Here is an 18,626-nt window from a genome sequence, read left to right as displayed (position 1 = left end):
TGGATTAATTTTATTGCTTTTACTATTTTAATTTATGTATGGGTTTATAATTTAAGAGTTGTTTTCGCTCTTTATTTTATGAATTTGGGTGGAACGGAAGTATGACCCTATTTTTATTTGAGTTCTTGTAAAACTTGGAAAAGCTCTTTACCTGAACAACAGCTTGAAAACTATTTCTCCTAAATTTTAATTATCTGAATTTAATAGGATACGTGACATATAATCCTTTTACCTCTTGGATAATTAGAGTTTTTGTGGCATATAAACTAGAAATTGATTATCACCCTCTAATTGGAATTAATTGACCAAGGAATTGGCAGTTAATGAATTTTAGAGGAGACTAGGAAGGTCTAAGGAATTAGGGTCTAGTCACATATAGTTTGCCATAAATTAAATCCTACATGATTAAAATAGTTAGTAAGAAAAATTAATCCGAAAAAATAGATAACTCTGAAACCTTAACTATCTTCTCCATATTTTATTCCCAACTTATTTATCTGCATATCTTTAATATTTTTTATATTGTTTAATGTCTTTTATATTGCATCTCAACACTATTTTCTGTTTGTCTAACTAATCCTATCAAACGCTATTGTTGCTCAATCCATCAATCCTCGTGGGATCGACCCTTACTCATGTAAGGTATTACTTGGTACGACCCAGTGCACTTGCCGGTTAGTAAGTGTGGTTGTAAATTACCGCACCAGCGGGCTGGGAGTTGGAGATGCTATGATTCGTAACACTGCACTGTTGTTTGAGTGGTGGTGGCGTTTTTCTAAAGAAGAATGCCCGTTATGGAAGAAGGTGGTCTATTCATGCAATAATCTGAGGCCAAATGAGTTACTGTCCACCCAAGTGTTGCCTACTAGAGGGGCCCTTGGAAGGATATTTGCCACATAAAAATTAAGGAGCAACATTTGAAGGATAAGATGATTACTGGCCTGGCTTTGGAGATTGGTGATGGCCAACGGACTCGGTTTTGGGAGGATGTTTGGTTACATGGTGGGTCCTTGAAAGAACGGTTCCCCCGACTCTTCTTTGTTTCAAACCAATGTGGTTCGGTTATTGGGGATTGTGGGTTTTGGGAGGGGTTACAGTGGGTTTGGAACTTCCAATGGAGGCGAGAGCCTTTTCAATAGGAGTTAGACCTCCTAAGTCAGCTACATGAGGCTTTGAGACCTGTCAGGCTAGTGAATACTAGAGAGGATAGAGTTGTGTGGAAATTTGATAGGTGCTACAAGAAGGAATGCTATCAGAGGAGATAACCAGTTACAGCTTTACGAAGGCCGTCTGAAAAGGTTTGGTTCCACCAAGAGTGGAGCTATTTACTTGGTTTGTCCTAGTAGACCGGGTGAATACCAAAGAATGGCTAAGTCGGTTCGGGATTATTAGCAAGATGATAAGCGTTGTGTCTTATGTACTAACGAGGTTGAGCAGGTCCATCACTTGTTTCTTGGCTGTGATTTTACTTGGCAGGTGTGGAATGGGTGGTTATCGGTGCTTGGCCGACGCTGGTCTCTTCCGAATTTGATGAAGGACCATTTCTTAAGTTGGACAGATGAGCCGCGTAGAAAAGAGGATCGAAAGCAACGCTTGAGGTGCTTCTGTGCGATCATCTCGCACATTTGGATGGAGAGGAATAGGAGGATATTTCGGAATAAAAGCAAAGGAGTTGACGAAGTCTTCCACATGACCATGCTTAGCTGCGACGAGTGGAGAGGGGTCCAGTCCTCGTATTGTTGATGGCTATGCTAGAGATGACATGCGGATTTCTTGTCATTGGCGTTGGGTACTTTTGGAGTTATCTATATGTTTGTGTTATTTGACGACGTATGTTCCACTTTAGTGTGTTGAGCTCTTTTATTTAAAAAAAAAAACGTAGTTTATTCATTAGGGATCTCACATATGTTGATTGGATATTTGAATTCCCATTAAGTCACCTATTTCCAATGAAATTAATTGCACTTTTGAGAAACTGTTTATCAACAGTACTACGGTAATTGGATTTTTTATGTTGATATTTTTGCGATTTTAGGGGGAAGAGATCACGTACCCAAGAAAGTTTTAGATATATATATATATAGGTGAATGTTATGGTGCCTAAAACATAGTGCCTAACTTACTAAAAAAGGCAAAGAAATAATATTTAATAAACTTTAAATATTTTATGTTTACTTCATACATTTTATTTTTCACTTATAAAAATAAGTTAGACAATTTAGACACTACAGGCACCATAAAATCCATCATATATTTATGTGGATGAAGAAGTTGATGTGTAGAAGCAGAAGTGATGTGAATACAGGGAATAGTTGAGGTAGGATACTAGGATAAAGGGAGAAGGGAGAACTGAACAACAATAAAGAGAGCCTTGTGTAGTGGTAGCCTTGTCAGCACTCAGCAGTCAAATATTGAGCGCTGAGACAAAAACGTAGAGTATATAATTAGCTAATTACGGATTTGCGGTAACATTTAAAACATGGTTTACAACCGCTGGCATCCTAATCCAAATTAGTTACTAATGACCATAATCTGTAGTTGAGGAAGTGATTTTGTGTATTAGTATAGCAGTAGTCAGTATTTTGTTTTATGGAAGCAGCCTACCTAGCCGGCTAGCCCCCTCCTGGCTCTACAATCTACATACAGATTATAGAATACAGAATTTTAAATATTTGTTGTGTTTTGTATTGTCTCCCCCACCTCCACTCCGGAACATTATTCTATAGTAATTTGTTTACCATTCACCAACCAGTCTCTTCTCTTCTCTGCTCTTATAACCTGGATACTTTAACCTTTTCTATTACACTAGATTTGAATTTCCACGGCATTCTCTCTTTCTTTCTCTCTGTCTCTCTTCCCCCCAATGTTGTAGCTACAACACTCGCGTTCCTCAAACTCTGCTCTCTCCGTCTTGAACCAAAACTAACGTGATGGGTCACAAGTCCATGTTACAGGAGCTTCTGAAAGAAGAGCAAGAGCCTTTCCTGCTAAACAAGTACATTTCCGATAGGAGAACCCACATGAAGACCACCACTACTACTCTCGTCAACAACAAACAACGCAGCACAACTTTCCCACTCAATCTCTGCAAGAACGCATGCTTCTCCACCTCCACTACCACCACCACCACCAAATCCCCTCTCTTGGAATTCCCATCGCCCAATAATAACAAGAAGCCCATATTCCTTCACATTCCTTCTCGAACCGCCGCGCTTCTTCTCGAAGCCGCTCTCAGGATCCACAAACACAAGAAGACCAATCACGGCTTCGGCCTATTGGGCTCCTTCTTCAGGAGACTAAAGCAGAACCGCCGCAAGCACAAGCTCAAGGTGAGCTCCCTCAAAGATCGAGAAAATGTGATTAATAGATCCTACGAGTTGGGGTTTCGATGTTCATACTCTGTTTGGTCAGAGAGCAACGATGATGAGTCTCTCGACATGGAAACCTCAAGTAGCACTAGTACAAACTTTGATGACCACCACCACCACCATATTATTCACAATGGAGGATTCTTTGAAAGCCCATTCCGTTTTGTTCTTCAAAAGAGCCCCTCCTCCTCCTCCGGCCTCAACACGCCGGAGCTACCTTCACCTCCGCCCTCATCACCACAGACTCCCCACACTACGCAGGTTCGTTAATCAGTTTTTGTTTTCTGAGTCAACTAGTCTCTCAACCTTACTATATTAATCATTCAGGGGTTTAGTTTATTCTTTCTCGGTAATCTGCTATTTCATTTAAGATTTAGCTCCATGGACCGTGTTGTTATTATGATTATTATGCTTTTATGATTGTACTTTTCGATTCTGTTTCTGCCACATGCAAATCTTTTCTCCATTTTCTCACATCGAGTGGACTTTTTTCATAAAACATGACAAACTGTGATTTTTGTTTGCTCTTGCTTGCTGTCATTAGATCCCCACATTCGCGATTAAGCACATAACGGTTCCAAGTTTGTATTGTTCTTGTTCAATTTGTAAAGAGGGCATCTTGTACCACAATAAATAGCTAGCATCGTCACTCAATAACATTAATTTGAATATTTCGTTAGAACTGGAATTACCTTCCATATTAATTTATAACATATTTGCTGATGAACATTTTATCTTATCTTAATAGGACAAAGAAAGTAACGGCGGTGAGAGTGTGCATAAATTCCAATCGGGGGAACTAGAAGAAGAAGATAAGGAACAGTGTAGTCCCGTGTCTGTTCTAGACCCACCCTTCGAGGACGATGACGAAGCGCATGGAAACGACGAGGAGGACGAAAATGAGGAGCATGGTTTCGATTTGGAGTGCAGCTATGCCATAATGCAGAGTATGTCATAATTTCATTTATTTATTTTTGTACCATTCTCTCTGTTTGTTGTGCCGTCGTTTTCCCTCAACGCCCCATCCCACACGCCTCTTTCATTTGGTGATGGAGAAATGGTGGTGTCACTGTTTTTTTATTTGTGTTCATTCATTTCATACTCAATTATCTTATCACTGCAGATTAATAATGAAAACTGTGCACCTACTTAATTAGCCTAAGAGCAAAAAGAGATTCATCATTCTATGTGATGTGATTGTGTCGATATTGTAACCGCGCTATCTATGTGGGTTCCATTTGGAAGATCACATATGCTAAGCACTCAGAGAGCATTTCCTATTCAATGTGGCTTTGGCGTACTCTTTGTTTTTACAGCTAAGTTGAAAAGTATTTGTGCCATTTTGTAAATAAATTCTAACGTGACCCACATCTTTTCATGTTAGGAAATCTCTCCTAGATTGGGATATACTTGTATTTAATGCGCTGCATAACATTTGACCTATCTTAGCCCTTTGGGGTTTCATAAAAGTTGGTCCTTTTTGGTTGTTGCATACCAATTCTTAGTTACAGATCAATTTAACATGGCTATGGTAATTAAACTAGTGGTGGAACCCATTTTATGATCTGTTTCCGGTTTCCCACGCCTTAAATTTCCCACTAATAGCGTCTGAGCCTTAATGCATCTTGAACTCATTGTTTTCCATGTTTTGCATTGTTTGAACATCAATCATATATATTATTTATGATTGATAATTTTTTATTTTGATAGGAACTAAGCAGCAGCTATTGTACAAGCTTCGTAGATTCGAGAAACTCGCGGGGCTAGATCCGGTAGAACTCGAGAAAATAATGCTGGATCAAGAAGAGGAGGAGGATGAAACGGTCATGGAAGATGATGGATATGTATACGAGGCCAGTGAAGCATTATCGTGTAAAGAAAATGGCTTGATAGAACAAGTATTTGAAGCTCTCTTTGAGTCATCAAGACTTCAATTCCCAGAAGGCCTTAAGAGACTTGTATCTGATGTCATTGCAGAGGAAGAGAGGGAAATTGAGTGCTTAGAAGATTATAATCATAGGGACATGGTGGTGAGAAAGGTGTGCAAGAGAATGGAGCTTTGGAAACAAGTGGAGTCAAACACAATTGACATGATGATAGAAGAAGATTTTACTAGAGAAGAGGAAAATGGTTGGAAGAAGAAAAATGTGGATCAGATAAGGGACATGGCTGGGGAGCTTGAACTTGCTATCTTTGGGTTTCTAGTTGAAGAATTCTCAGAGGAGCTAGAATGTTAAAAATGTGGCCAAATTTTGACGCAGCTGAGCTAATTAAATTGTCAAAGATTTTACCTTATTCTTTCTTTTCTTTTTTCACCACCTTAGAATAGGCTTAGTTAGATATAAGCTTTAAAAAAAAAAAAAGTAAACCCAAGAAGATAATCTGGGTATATGTACATGACTCGTGTATGTAGCAAGTCATCTTTCTTAATATTTATAATTTTCACACTTAATGTTGATGTTATGTTTATTATTTATTAATTAATATTAGAAGAAGGAATTGTTAGATGTTAGTTGTCGGCGGAGAATAGTATGTAATGAGGATTGAGTACCACGCACTTCACTCAAGAAAGGATCAATTTGACAAGGACCAATCAGTCTAATCTTATGTTTTTTTCTTTTTCCAATGCCCCTTTTCTTTTCGTGCTTGGATATGACTTGTCAAGTCAAATTTGCATATTGTTTTTTTTTTTTTGGACTAAATTTGCATATTGTTTGTTTCTGGATTTCTTTTACTGATCTCCTTGTTGTGTTAATCAACCCAGATGGATTCTCTTCAGGTTATGCTTTTCCAGTGGCAGTGATCGATCGCTATCGTTTGCAGCTCTTGGTTTGTGTTGTGCTTTCCTGGGCCTATTTTGATTTCTGGGGATGAACGTTGTGAGACTGGGCTCCATCTATCAAGAATTCAACTTCCAAAATAGTCAATATTAAAAATATATCGACTAGTGTCCTGGCCCAATTGAAGCACTCTCTTTCTCTATGGAGGTACACTTGTTTGGTTTCTTCCCGTTCCACATTTACCCATTTAGTGGAACCAACGTATGCCTTCAGTTTGGGCCTACCAAAATTTTATCAAGTTGTGTAAACAGTTTTATTTTAGAGAAAGTATCAACCATCAAGTATCAACCCCCTACAAATTTAAAATACCCCTTATGGCTAGGAATTCTGATGTTCAAACACATACCAAATTGCTTGAACAAAAAATAAAAAAAACATTTTTATATGTGTTTGGTCTTCAAATGATGATCATAGTGTCTTAATTCCGAGGACATTCTCCAGTAATTTCTGCTTCCGTCCCCTTTTCATATGGTCCATCAAATAACAAAACTTTCAAAGGTGTCGGCTTCCCCAGTTGCCACATTAAAGAGCCTGGGCCAATGTCAATACGCCATCCATTCAATGCGTGCAAGTAATGTGTAATGCATGTCCCAACAAAATATAAATTAAAATCAACAGCGTGACGAACTAAATTATTGGAAGAAACTAAGCCACCACTCCCATCTATCACCGACAACCAAGTTTCACCATGGGAAACAGTTCCAATGAAGAAGATGGAGGAGAACCCAACAAAAACAATTACCACGTAATAGACATGTGCAAGTGGAAGTTTAACCAAGAGAGACTAGCTTCCATGCAAGCCAAGATCACAGGTAGCCCTAAACTTTTAAGTAAAGGCGCAGGCAAGAGAACCTGTTGCATCTTCAGGGTTCCACAGAGCCTAATCGACGCAAACGGAAAAGCCTACCATCCCCGAATCGTGTCCATTGGTCCTTACCACCGCGCCCAATCTCGCCTGAACATGATCGAGGAACACAAGTGGAGCTACCTCGCTTCCCTACTTGCTCGGACACACCTCCATGGGTTAACTTTAGAGGCCCTATTAGAATCCCTGGCACCCTTAGAATCCAGAGCCAGAGAGTGTTACTCCGAAGCCCTTCAACTAGACACCCACGATTTCATCGAGATGATGGTCCTTGACGGTTGTTTCATCATCGAGCTCTTCCGCAAGGTTGCAAGATTGGTACCCTTTGAACTCAACGATCCCTTAGTCACCATGGCCTGGATTTTACCCTTTTTCTACCGAGATTTCCTCAAGCTAGAAAACCAGATCCCGTTCTTCATCCTTCAACGCTTGTTTGAGGTCTCAAACATCCCCCAAGATAAGTCAACGTCCTCGCTCACCGCCCTCGCTCTGGAATTCTTCAATAACATTTTGCTGAGGCCAGACGAGGTGTGTCCTAGTTTATGATGCACAATTATATTTATATTTAATAATCCTACGTCTATATGTATTCAATATGTGCAATACAGGTAATAAGGCAGAAGAGCACGACGGCAAAGGGGATGCACTTACTGGACCTGATTCGGTCCAGCTTCATCCCGAACGACGAACAAGTGGCAGAGCCAAAAACGGTGTCAACACCAACGCACGTGATCCACTGCGTCTCCAAGCTTCGGTGCGCAGGGATCAAGATCAACCCAGGGAACGACAAAGAAACATTCCTGCAAGTAACATTCAAACACGGCGTGATAGAGATGCCGATGCTAACGGTAGACGACTTCATGAGCTCGTTCTTGCTCAACTGTGTGGCGTTCGAGCAGTGCTACAGCTCGTGCTCCAAGCAGTTCACCACGTACGTCACGCTTTTGGACTGCCTCATAAACACGTACAGGGATGTGGAGTACCTGTGCGACAGGAACATAATAGAGAACCACTTTGGGACTGAAGGGGAAGTTGCGAGCTTCGTTAACAACGCTGGCAAAGACGTCGCGGTTGACTTGGAAATGTGTTACTTGTCTCGGTTATTCAACGAGGTTCATCAGTATTATAGTAATAGTTGGCATGTTCAGTGGGCTACCTTCAAGTATAGGTATTTTGATACGCCATGGTCCTTTATCTCTGCACTTGCTGCCTTCGTTTTGTTGCTTCTTACTGTGGCTCAGACCTACTTCGCGGCTTATCAGTATTTTGATCCCCAAAAATTTAATTGATTAATTGACGCTGATTTTCTTCTGATCTACAATGACATACATACTGGCTCTGTCTGTAGAGTTGTTGATCTGGTGTGACCCCCATTTTGGCACAAATTTTTACATATCATCATCTACTTTATAAAAATAGCTTCTACTCTGTGTATCTTAAATAAGCATCGTTAGTCGTTACGTGTCAAAATCAAAGTTTCATAAACATAGTAAAAGAAAGAGGTTTCATATTGAAAATTCAAAAAGAACAAAAGGAGATTGTAAATCTGGAAATTATTTTCTAATCACTGCTTTATTATTCAGGAGATGAAACAAAAAACAGTGATTCTATACGCTTAATTTTCTTTTTGTTTGCGTGTTAGAATTTTTTATGTGTTGAATTTAAAGAGGTGTAATTTCCAACCATATGACTGAACATATATGTTGTATAAAATTGTGGGCATGGGTGAGTAGGGTAGGGTGTAGTGGGAGTTTGTTTGTGGGTACTTTACCCACACGCTTAGTGTATATATATAGGGAGCTACTCAAATGAAGATGCAAAAAACATCTTTTTATGAAGATGCTTTGTATAAAAGTGTGATTTATTGATTTGGCCACACTTCAAATAAAAACAACACTTTTATAACATATCAAAATCTAACCCTACACTCCATTATCTAAGAGTTAAAAAGAAAAATCATCACATGAAGACAATTATAATATCTTCATGGGAGTACCCACCATATATATATATATATAGAGCAATGTTAGGAGCCAGCAACATTTGTGATTGGTAGCCATCAACTAGCCATCAATGATGATTTGATGGTGTGAGATTGGTGTGAGATATCATCCAATGGCTCACATTTCTCTGCTGGTTACATGCTGGCCAAAATGCAATAAAATTGCTGGCCCTAGACTTTTCCATATATATATATTTGTTGAGTGTTGTTACTCAATAGCCTATTAATAATGATTAAGTGCCGTAGGTTGCCAGAAAAAAACAATAAAATTAATAAAAAAAACAACAAAATTAATAAAAAAAAATAGTTAATTTATATTATTTTATTAATTTATTTAATTTATTAAATTTTTTTATTTATTTAAGATTAATTTTAAATATTTTAAAATAAAAAGTATAATTAATTATAATTTGTATCTTAAATTATGTTGAGTCCATGATATTTTATTGTGCTGCTAAAAGTAAAAATAAGATAACAAATATAATTTTATCTCTTAATTCAGTATATTTATTTATATTTTATACTTTTTTTACGATTAATTTTGTACGGTGTTGGTATATTAAATAAAAATACCTATTATAATAACAAAAAATAAAATAAAATTTTAATTAATAATTTTATATTCTTTACTTTTTTTTAATTTTATTTTAGATTTTAATTTATTACTAAAAGGTAGTGAAATTCTATTGATATTGAAATAAAATTGCAAAAAGGTCTATAGGGTAGAATAAGTAAAATAATGTGATACCCACATTACAACATCCAAATGAAACAACCTAAGATCTAAAATGTTTATCTTTCTCTTTCTTGCCGTCTATTATATTATCGATTCTATTATATAAAAATCAATTTTTTACATTTAATGATAGAGTCGTAACATGTTTCTGAGAGTGTTTCTTAATTTATTTTATTTAACTCATTAAATACAATTCATTATGATGCATTAATTATATCAACTAATTGATTTGATTAGATATTTAAGTATCACACAATTTAAAATTATGTATATTGATTTGATTTTTATGATATATAAATTTAAAGAATAAATTAAAATAATATAACTTATTACTTATTTAATTTGAATACAACAAATACAAAATTAATTTAGTCAAAAGTTTATTATTTTCTAATCTTCTATACATAAAAATGACAAAACAAAATTGTAAAAGTAATCTTTTTATCGTTTTTGCTATTTTAATTTTATTTTCTTTGCTTTTTTATGTGTAATTTTATTTTACATTAACTTTGTGTATTTAATAACAAAATATACTCATATTAATTCTATCATATAATAATATATTTTTCTCCTATGTTAATAAAAAAATTTCAATAGTTATCAGCTACATATAATAAAATGACTGAGAAGTGAGAACTACGACAAGTTAAACCCAGATTCAAAATGCTGAAATGAAGGAAAGAAAACAGTGGATATATGATTAGAGAAAAATATATAATAACGAGAAATATACTAAAACTAGATTTTTCCTCCAACTAATAAAAGTGAGGTGTCAATTTTTCATGAATTCATTTTTCCTTTAAAATGAAATCACTATTTTCTCTTCTAAATTTATTTTAGAAAAATATCTTTATTATAATTATATTACAATTAACATTTAACGAATAATGCATGATTATACTAATTTAGGAAAATTTCTTTATTATAATTATATAAAATCAATATTTAATACATTATCAACTAATAAAAGTAAAGTGTCAATTCCACGTCAATTCATTTTCCCTCCAAAATGAAAGCACTATTCTCTCTTCTAAATTTATTTTAGAAAAATATCTTTATTATAATTATATTACACTATTACAATTATATTACAAGTAGCATTTAATGAATAATGCATAATTATAGTAATTTAGAAAAATAAAATAAAGTCCAGTAATTTATCTTTCGACTGCACACGTATGTAGAATAACTTTTAAGAAGGAGTCACGTATAGTAAATACGGTCAATGATTGTAAAACTGTATACTAACATTGATATAATATTATTTCATGTATATGTTTTGCAGGTATCAAAGAAAAGTGTTGAGTTATTTTTTAGTGGGTTTAAATTATTTATTGTTTATTAGAGAATTTTGTGCATTAGAATTCTCTAATAATTTATTATTTATTTTGAGCTGATTTTGATATGTTCTTACTTGACAGTAAAATAACATATAAAAAATTGTTAGTGGGTTTAAGTATTACTAGGTTATTTATGGTCACATTGAGTATATATGTTTGATTTATTGAAAAAAATAAATTACTAAAACTAATTAATAACTATTTTAAAGTTAATACATTTAATACTAGATTAAGAAAAAATAAACAATACATAATATGTTACATTTTTATTAATCAAATTATTATAATTCAAATTAATCTTAACAAAAAAGAATTTAAAATTATAATTATAATCTTATCATGTGCATGGCACGAACTATTACACTTGTATATATATAAAAGTGATGTATTTAGTGAAAAAAAAATAAATGTTAAATTCACAATATTTCTTTTATAAAAACTTGAAATAACCATTAAATTAGTTGATAATCATATTATTTATAATTTTATAATAAATTTTTTTAAGATATTATTATTTTTAATTTTACTTTAAATTTAATTTTTTATTTTTTATTTTATTAATATGTATAAAATTTGAAATTATTGAATTTTATATTTGTTTACAAATTTTTTATTTCTCTGCAGGTAAAGTCGGGTAGGGTAGGGTTTAGAACTTTAGGGTGTGAGTAAGATTAACGTTGAGAGAATCTCAATTGGTAAATAGAGTTCGTAGAGCAAAATTTTAAAAATATTTTCAATTTGCGAGTAAAATTAAAATAGAGTCTAAACTCTACCCTACTTTATCCATTGTCAGTTTTATGGGAGAACATAATATTTCCAACTTTGTGGGAGAATATAATATGATATTGTCATTTTGATTTTTTTTATTAAATTAAAAAAACAATAAATGACAAAACGATACTGCAGTTTTATAATTTTTAAAAAATTAAAAAATAATAAAAATAAAATACCGTTGTAGTTTTGTGTTTTTCGAAAATTAAAAAATATAATAAATGACAATCCCGCAATGCCAAATTGAATTTATGTCAGATTTCTCCGCATAAAAAATCGCTGAACATTTTTTTAAAATACTAAACTTATCTCAATATTTAAAAAACTCTATACAAGAAATACTTGTGAATAGGTATCCATGAGGCTATAACCCGGGTCCACCGCTAAGACTTCTTCTATTCTTACTGTTTCGTAGACGTCGTCAACGTATTGAGAAATCCAAATATCACAAGCAAGGTGGTATATATCGACCGACTTAAGGGTGTCTACGGATCGGATCGGATCGGATCGAATATGACGAAAAATTCGATCTGATCCGCACAATTCTCATCGGATCGGATCGGATACAATATCTGCATTTTTTAGTGTCGGATCCGATCCGATCCGCAAGATTAAGCTCATTTTTTAATTATCTTTTTAAGTAAAAAGTTCAATAAAAAATATTTCTTTCACACTTTAAATCTATTTGTTTCTAAAATAAATTTAATCAATTTTTTTTAAATAACAAAAATAAAATAATACAATATATAAATAACATGCTTAACAACTACTAACTAAATTACTAAAACATACAAACTAAGAGATAAGTAAATATAATAACAAAGATTCCAACCAACACTTCCAATAAGTGAAAACAAGTAAACAACAAGCACTAAAATACTAAAAGCCTCATTTAAAATAAAACATCAACATAGTACCCCACTAAAATCTAAACAATCTGAATCTGCAAATGCTTATCAACTATCAGCAGAAACAAAACAACTTGATCCAAGATTATTTAAAATAAAATAGCAACATAGTACTCCACTAAAATCTAAACAATCTGAATCTGCAAATGCTTATCAACTATCAGCAGAAACAAAACAACTTGATCCAAGTTTATTTAAAATAAAACAGCAACATAGTACCCCACTAAAATCTAAACAATCTGAATCTGCAAATGCTTATCAACTATCAGCAGAAACAAAACAACTTGATCCAAGATTATTTAAAATAAAACAGCAACATAGTACCCCACTAAAATCTAAACAATTTGAATCTGCAAATGCTTATCAACTATCAGTAGAAACAAAACAACTTGATCCAAGATTATTTAAAATAAAACAGCAACATAGTACTCCACTTAAATCTAAACAATCTGAATCTGCAAATGCTTATCAACTATCAGCAGAAACAAAACAACTTGATCCAAGATTATAAGACACTAAAATCTAAGATTGTTGAAAGAACATTGAGAATGAAGTTTCTTGCTACTTAAAAATTAAACTTGAGTCATCCCTTCTTAAATCAGCAGGCAGCAGCACTAAAATACTTATCAAACATGAATAGTGTATTCCTATTAAAATATACATATTGAAAAATTAGTAAAACATGTTAGAATAAATTGAACAAAAAACAGTCTAAGTTATTATACACTAATACAAGTACTTAGTTATAAACTTATAATACCTAAGATGGTTCAAGAGGATGTAATTGACTTTGAACTTCAGGATCTCCAGCACTAGTAACTCCAGAAAATTCTTTTCAATTAAACAATCAAATATGTCAAAGCCAATGGGATAAAATAAAGAATAAAGAAGAGCGAAAAATAAATGAACCAATTCATTATATACCTGAATCAACCGTAGCATCTCCTTCATCAAGCTCAACCAAAATCTTAGCAGGTTTTAACCAATTTTGAGTACAAATTAAAGCCTCTACAGTGGTGGGACTCAAAGCACTACGATAAGGGTCAAGGACACGACCTCCGGTGCTAAAAACTGACTCGGACGCCACAGTAGAAACAGGAATGGCTAATATATCTCTAGCCATGCAAGACAGAACTCGATACCTCAGAGTCTTTCCTCTCCACCACCTCAGTATGTCAAATCCACTAAAATCTTCCGCTACTTCATCTTCCAAATACCTATCCATCTCATTCTTCTTGAGCTCACTTAACTTTATCCTTTGTGTTTGTTTCCACTTGCTCATAGGGTCTTCAATCATAATGCTATCAATGTCACTCGTGTCTAAACTAGGATTTGGTGTAGTATCGGAAGAAAAACTAGTATCTTGAGTATCTTCAGGGGGGCGAGGATTCCATATGGTATATTGCTTAAACAATTTAGCAATAATATCCTTCAATTTTTTGAAGATCCTTGAAGACTTTTCACCTTCACCATACATCTCAGACAAAGTGAACTGAATATATTCCAAAGATGGTTTATTGGCTTTGTCACTTGAAGTGAAAGAGGAAGAAGAGTAACGGTGATCAGAATCATCCCAATACTTATCAAACTTAGCTTTCATAGCTGATGCCATCTCACGCAACACCAAATCATCACTTACAATCTATTTATTTAAAGTGCATAATATCTTACACAATACATGAAAAAAAGTATTTGAGGTGACATTCAAAGAACTAGAGAATAAAAGAGTTGCATGATAGAAAATTTGTAAAAACCGCATGAAAATACGAGCTCTACTCCAATCTTCATCAGTAGGAGGCCCCCTCATCGTCAACATATCTCTCAAAATGAGCATCTTTTCTCGCAAGCCGAGCAAATGCCCTTTCAAACTTTTCAGCCACTTCCAACATCATATAGGTAGAATTCCACCTAGTTGGCACATCAAGAATAATCATTTGACGACTAGTAATGTTTGCCTCAAGTGCGCACCTCCTAAAGGTTGCTAATCTAGATGGAGAGGACTTCACAAACTTACAGGAAGTTCTTATCCTAGCAATAGAAGAGCTTAAATCTTTTAAACCGTCACAAACAATTAAGTTCAAAATATGGGCAGCACATCTCAGATGGACAAATTTCCCACCCAACATAGTACAACCATTCCATTCTCGCATAATTCTAACCAAAGTATTCACAGCAACAAAGTTGGCACTAGCATTATCTACAGTTACAGTACAAAGCTTCCGAATACCCCAATCTTTCAGGCACTTCTCTAACGCTTTTCCTATGGTAGGACCAGTATGATCAGCAATCAAGTTAAAAGACAATATTTTCTTATTCAACGTCCATCCATCATCAATGTAATGAGCAGTTACACACATATAGTTCATGTTTTGAACAGACGTCCAAGTGTCAGTGGTTAGGGAAATCATCTGATGGTTCAACTCTAAGAGGGATTTAAGTTTGGTCTTTTCCTCTACATACAATTGCATACAATCTCTAGCAACTGTCTGACGACTTGGGATTTTAAATTGAGGTTGCATCTCACCACAAAAGTCCCTAAATCCAGTATTTTCTACAAACTTAAATGGGAGTTCATCAATTATTATCATCTTACAAAGTGAAAGCCTACACCGCTCCTGGTTAAAGTCTACTGCCTTCAATGTTGGTGGCTCATCTAAATTAGAATTTGTGAACACAAGGGTTTTTTGTTTTTTATCAACTTGATTATCTGGGTTCTTCGCACAAGTTCCAATGTGTTTTTTAGATTAGAGGTTCCATCCTACGACTATGACATTGTAACCATTTCAAGCAATGTTTACATTGAGCTTTAGTTTCTTCCGCATTTTTTTTAAAGTGATCCCAAATAATAGAAAGGGGGCCTGCTAGCCTTTCATTTACCTGGCTAGCCTGTTTGTGTCTCTGTCCCAGCAGTAGGAGCATCACTTGAGGCTTGATTAGTCACTGATTCTCCTCTCCTTGCTGACTCAGAAGGTGTCGATGCAGCAATATTTGGTGGAGTAGGAATGCTCCCTACCTCAGATCCACTTGTATTGTTTGTAACTGCTTGCCTATCAGCCATTTCAAGCAACACAATCCTGCAAGAAACATCTCACATAATTACATAATTCATATAAACATAGAATAGAACAACAGCATCTCACATAATTCATATAAACAATAACATGAGCAGAATTCTTTAAAAAACACAATAACAGTAAGGGTAATTACAACAGGTTACTATTATGTATTGAAAATAAGTCAAAAAATCGAGTCCAAACACAGAATAGAGAAATAGAGCATTTCAATTCAGCAGGTTACTCATGAAAATTACCTGAAGACTAAAGTCCTGACTCCTGAATGTGGCGATGAGATTAGGGCCTAGGGGTGAGAGATTGTGGGCTTTCAACCAGAGAGGCAGAGAATCCAAGCAGCTGATGCTAGTGTTGCTCTAAACAGCCTGCTCAAGGATTTGAACATCGTCGTGAACGTTGAGGAGGAAGCCGACCAGCACAGGCAGGAACGGCGAGGGTGAACGGCGACCTGAACGGCATAATAGGTGAGACTCTCAGAGATTGGGAGTCACGGGGTAAACGGCGGGGTGAACGACAAAATAGGTGAGACCGTGAGAATCTGAGAGATTGGGGGTCAGGGGTTGAACGGCGGGGTGAATGGCAGACGTGCAGAATAGGTGAATGGGTGAGAGTGAGATTGGGGTCTAGAGATTTGAGTTTCACTTTGTCTCAGGCTTTCAGCGTCGTGAAGGAAGGAAGCAAGGAACAAGGAAGGGAAGGGTCCGAAGGGAGTCACTAGTCAGGGACGAAGGGTGAGCTGTGGTCTGTGTCTCTGTGAAGTGTGAAGTGCAAAATGAGATTAGGGTTAAGTTAGGTAGTGGCTGCAACACAAAGTAACTAACATATATATATTTTTTATTTTTTATTTTATAATTATTTTTTATGGATCTGCAGATCTGCGGATCGAATCCGCGGATACAGCACAGAAATCCGCAATCCGATCCCTAATAGGTGCGGATTGGATCCTATCCGATCCGATCAGTCTGCGGATCGGATCATATCCGCAATTATCGGATCGGATGCGGATAAATACCGCGGATCTGCGGATATGATCCGATCCATAGACACCCCTAGACTGACCTATTCAGGAAGAGGACTCAAGGCGAAACTTAGTTGAAATAATGGGGCTGTGCTCCTCCAAAAAATTTTATAAAAAAATTAGTAATACTTTTTAAAAAATAAAAAATTAATTCAGTTGGTTTAAATATTTTATTATAACTTAAAAGTACTCAGGTTTATTAGTAGTTTTTTTATTTATATTTTGTAATTCTCTATTTAACAAGTAATTCTCTTTGATTAATAAATTAATTAGTTTGATATTGATTCTTTCTGTTTCTACAGTTATTATAAAGCGATTATTCAGCAATAAAAATAATAAAAAAAATAAAAAAAAAATAGTTCTAAATCAATTATTCAAGATTTCAAGTTATTAAAGATTCTAAAGATATTATTATAAATTATTTTATATTTTTTATTTGTAAAATTATTTATTTATTATTTTATTAATAACAAACTTAAAAAATAATTATATTTATAAATTTTTAACCTTTTTAAAATTTTGTTTCAAGTTCTGCTAGGACCTGAAGTAATGATTTTTCCTTGCACGCTACATCACCTAAATCCAAACTAGGAAAATTTTTATCATATATATCAAATAAATGTTAATTACTTAAGAAAAAAAGTTAACAATCAACAATAATAAGTAATTACAACTTTATTCCTTTTTGAGTACGTACAAATACAATTTTTCTATCCTTATTTTAAGATACGTTATTATACTGATCATCTGTATATTTATATGAACACGCGTGGCAACATTAGCACGAATTTACTAATTTTAGCACAAATAGAACACAACTACAAGAATGGATGTTGGTTTTGTATTTAAGAAGAGCAGGTATACATCACCATCACCCTTTAGAGTAAAGGTAATGTTAGATGCTCAAAATATTAAAGATAATAAATAAAAAATATATGATCAATAATTTTTTAGGACATACTTAAACGCACCTAAATATCATTACATATTAGTGCGTCTAACTTTATTCTTAACATATATTTTTAAAATAATATATATTATTATTTATTAAGGTAAAAAATATTTTAAATATTTTATATAATTAAGAGAAGATATTAAAAATAATTAAAAAATTATTTCATATTTTAACATCAATAAAAAATTAAAATATTATTGTAATTTATCAAAAATATGTTTTATATTTTATATATATGTCGTGTCCTTGTGTCTTATAAAATTTTAAAATTTTGGTGTCCGCATGTCCCATGTCGTATTGTGTCCCATATCCATGTCAGTATTCATGCATCATATAGCCAATAACATTTGCACTGATAAGAGAGTATCGATCACTTTCCTAACTTAATTGACACAAATAATTTCTTTCTATAACTATTTTCTCTCGTTAATTACACCAAAAGTCAATTTCAAATTTAATGTCCCAATCTCAAAAAATTCTGTGTCATTATTACATTCATAATTCTATAATTTTATTCTCAAATAAAAATTTTAAATTCTAGTATTTTTTATCTTAAAAAATTCTCAAATTACCTCAATACATTTTATAAAAAATAAAACCATCTTAAATTTGATTAGTTTATATTTATTGAAAACTAGAAACAGTCAAAATTAGTAGTTTTTGTACTACAAAATAAAATAATAAATTAGTACCAAGTCATTGATTATAAATGTTATGTGTTTAAAATTATAGATATTATAAATATAAAATTA

At 34.0% G+C, this 18,626-nt stretch overlaps 2 protein-coding genes across 2 annotated transcripts; both read left to right on the top strand.

The window, feature by feature from the left end:
- The first annotated feature begins 2,361 nt into the window (after positions 1-2,361).
- Positions 2,362-5,820, top strand: LOC112754456 (uncharacterized). Its single transcript, XM_025802112.3, has 3 exons — positions 2,362-3,629; positions 4,117-4,315; positions 5,079-5,820. Exons 1-3 carry the CDS (start codon positions 2,931-2,933, stop codon positions 5,603-5,605), a joined length of 1,425 nt encoding a protein of 474 aa, XP_025657897.1. The 5' UTR covers positions 2,362-2,930; the 3' UTR covers positions 5,606-5,820.
- A 235-nt stretch (positions 5,821-6,055) lies between these two features.
- LOC112754457 (UPF0481 protein At3g47200) lies at positions 6,056-8,517 on the top strand. Its single transcript, XM_025802114.3, has 2 exons — positions 6,056-7,601; positions 7,682-8,517. Exons 1-2 carry the CDS (start codon positions 6,897-6,899, stop codon positions 8,360-8,362), a joined length of 1,386 nt encoding a protein of 461 aa, XP_025657899.1. The 5' UTR covers positions 6,056-6,896; the 3' UTR covers positions 8,363-8,517.
- The last annotated feature ends 10,109 nt before the right edge of the window (positions 8,518-18,626 follow it).

This window comes from Arachis hypogaea, chromosome 16 (genome assembly GCF_003086295.3).
Source record: "Arachis hypogaea cultivar Tifrunner chromosome 16, arahy.Tifrunner.gnm2.J5K5, whole genome shotgun sequence".
Classification (NCBI taxonomy): Eukaryota; Viridiplantae; Streptophyta; class Magnoliopsida; order Fabales; family Fabaceae; genus Arachis; species Arachis hypogaea.
Note: the sequence above shows the minus strand (reverse complement) of the source record. Positions and strands in the feature narration are given on the sequence as shown.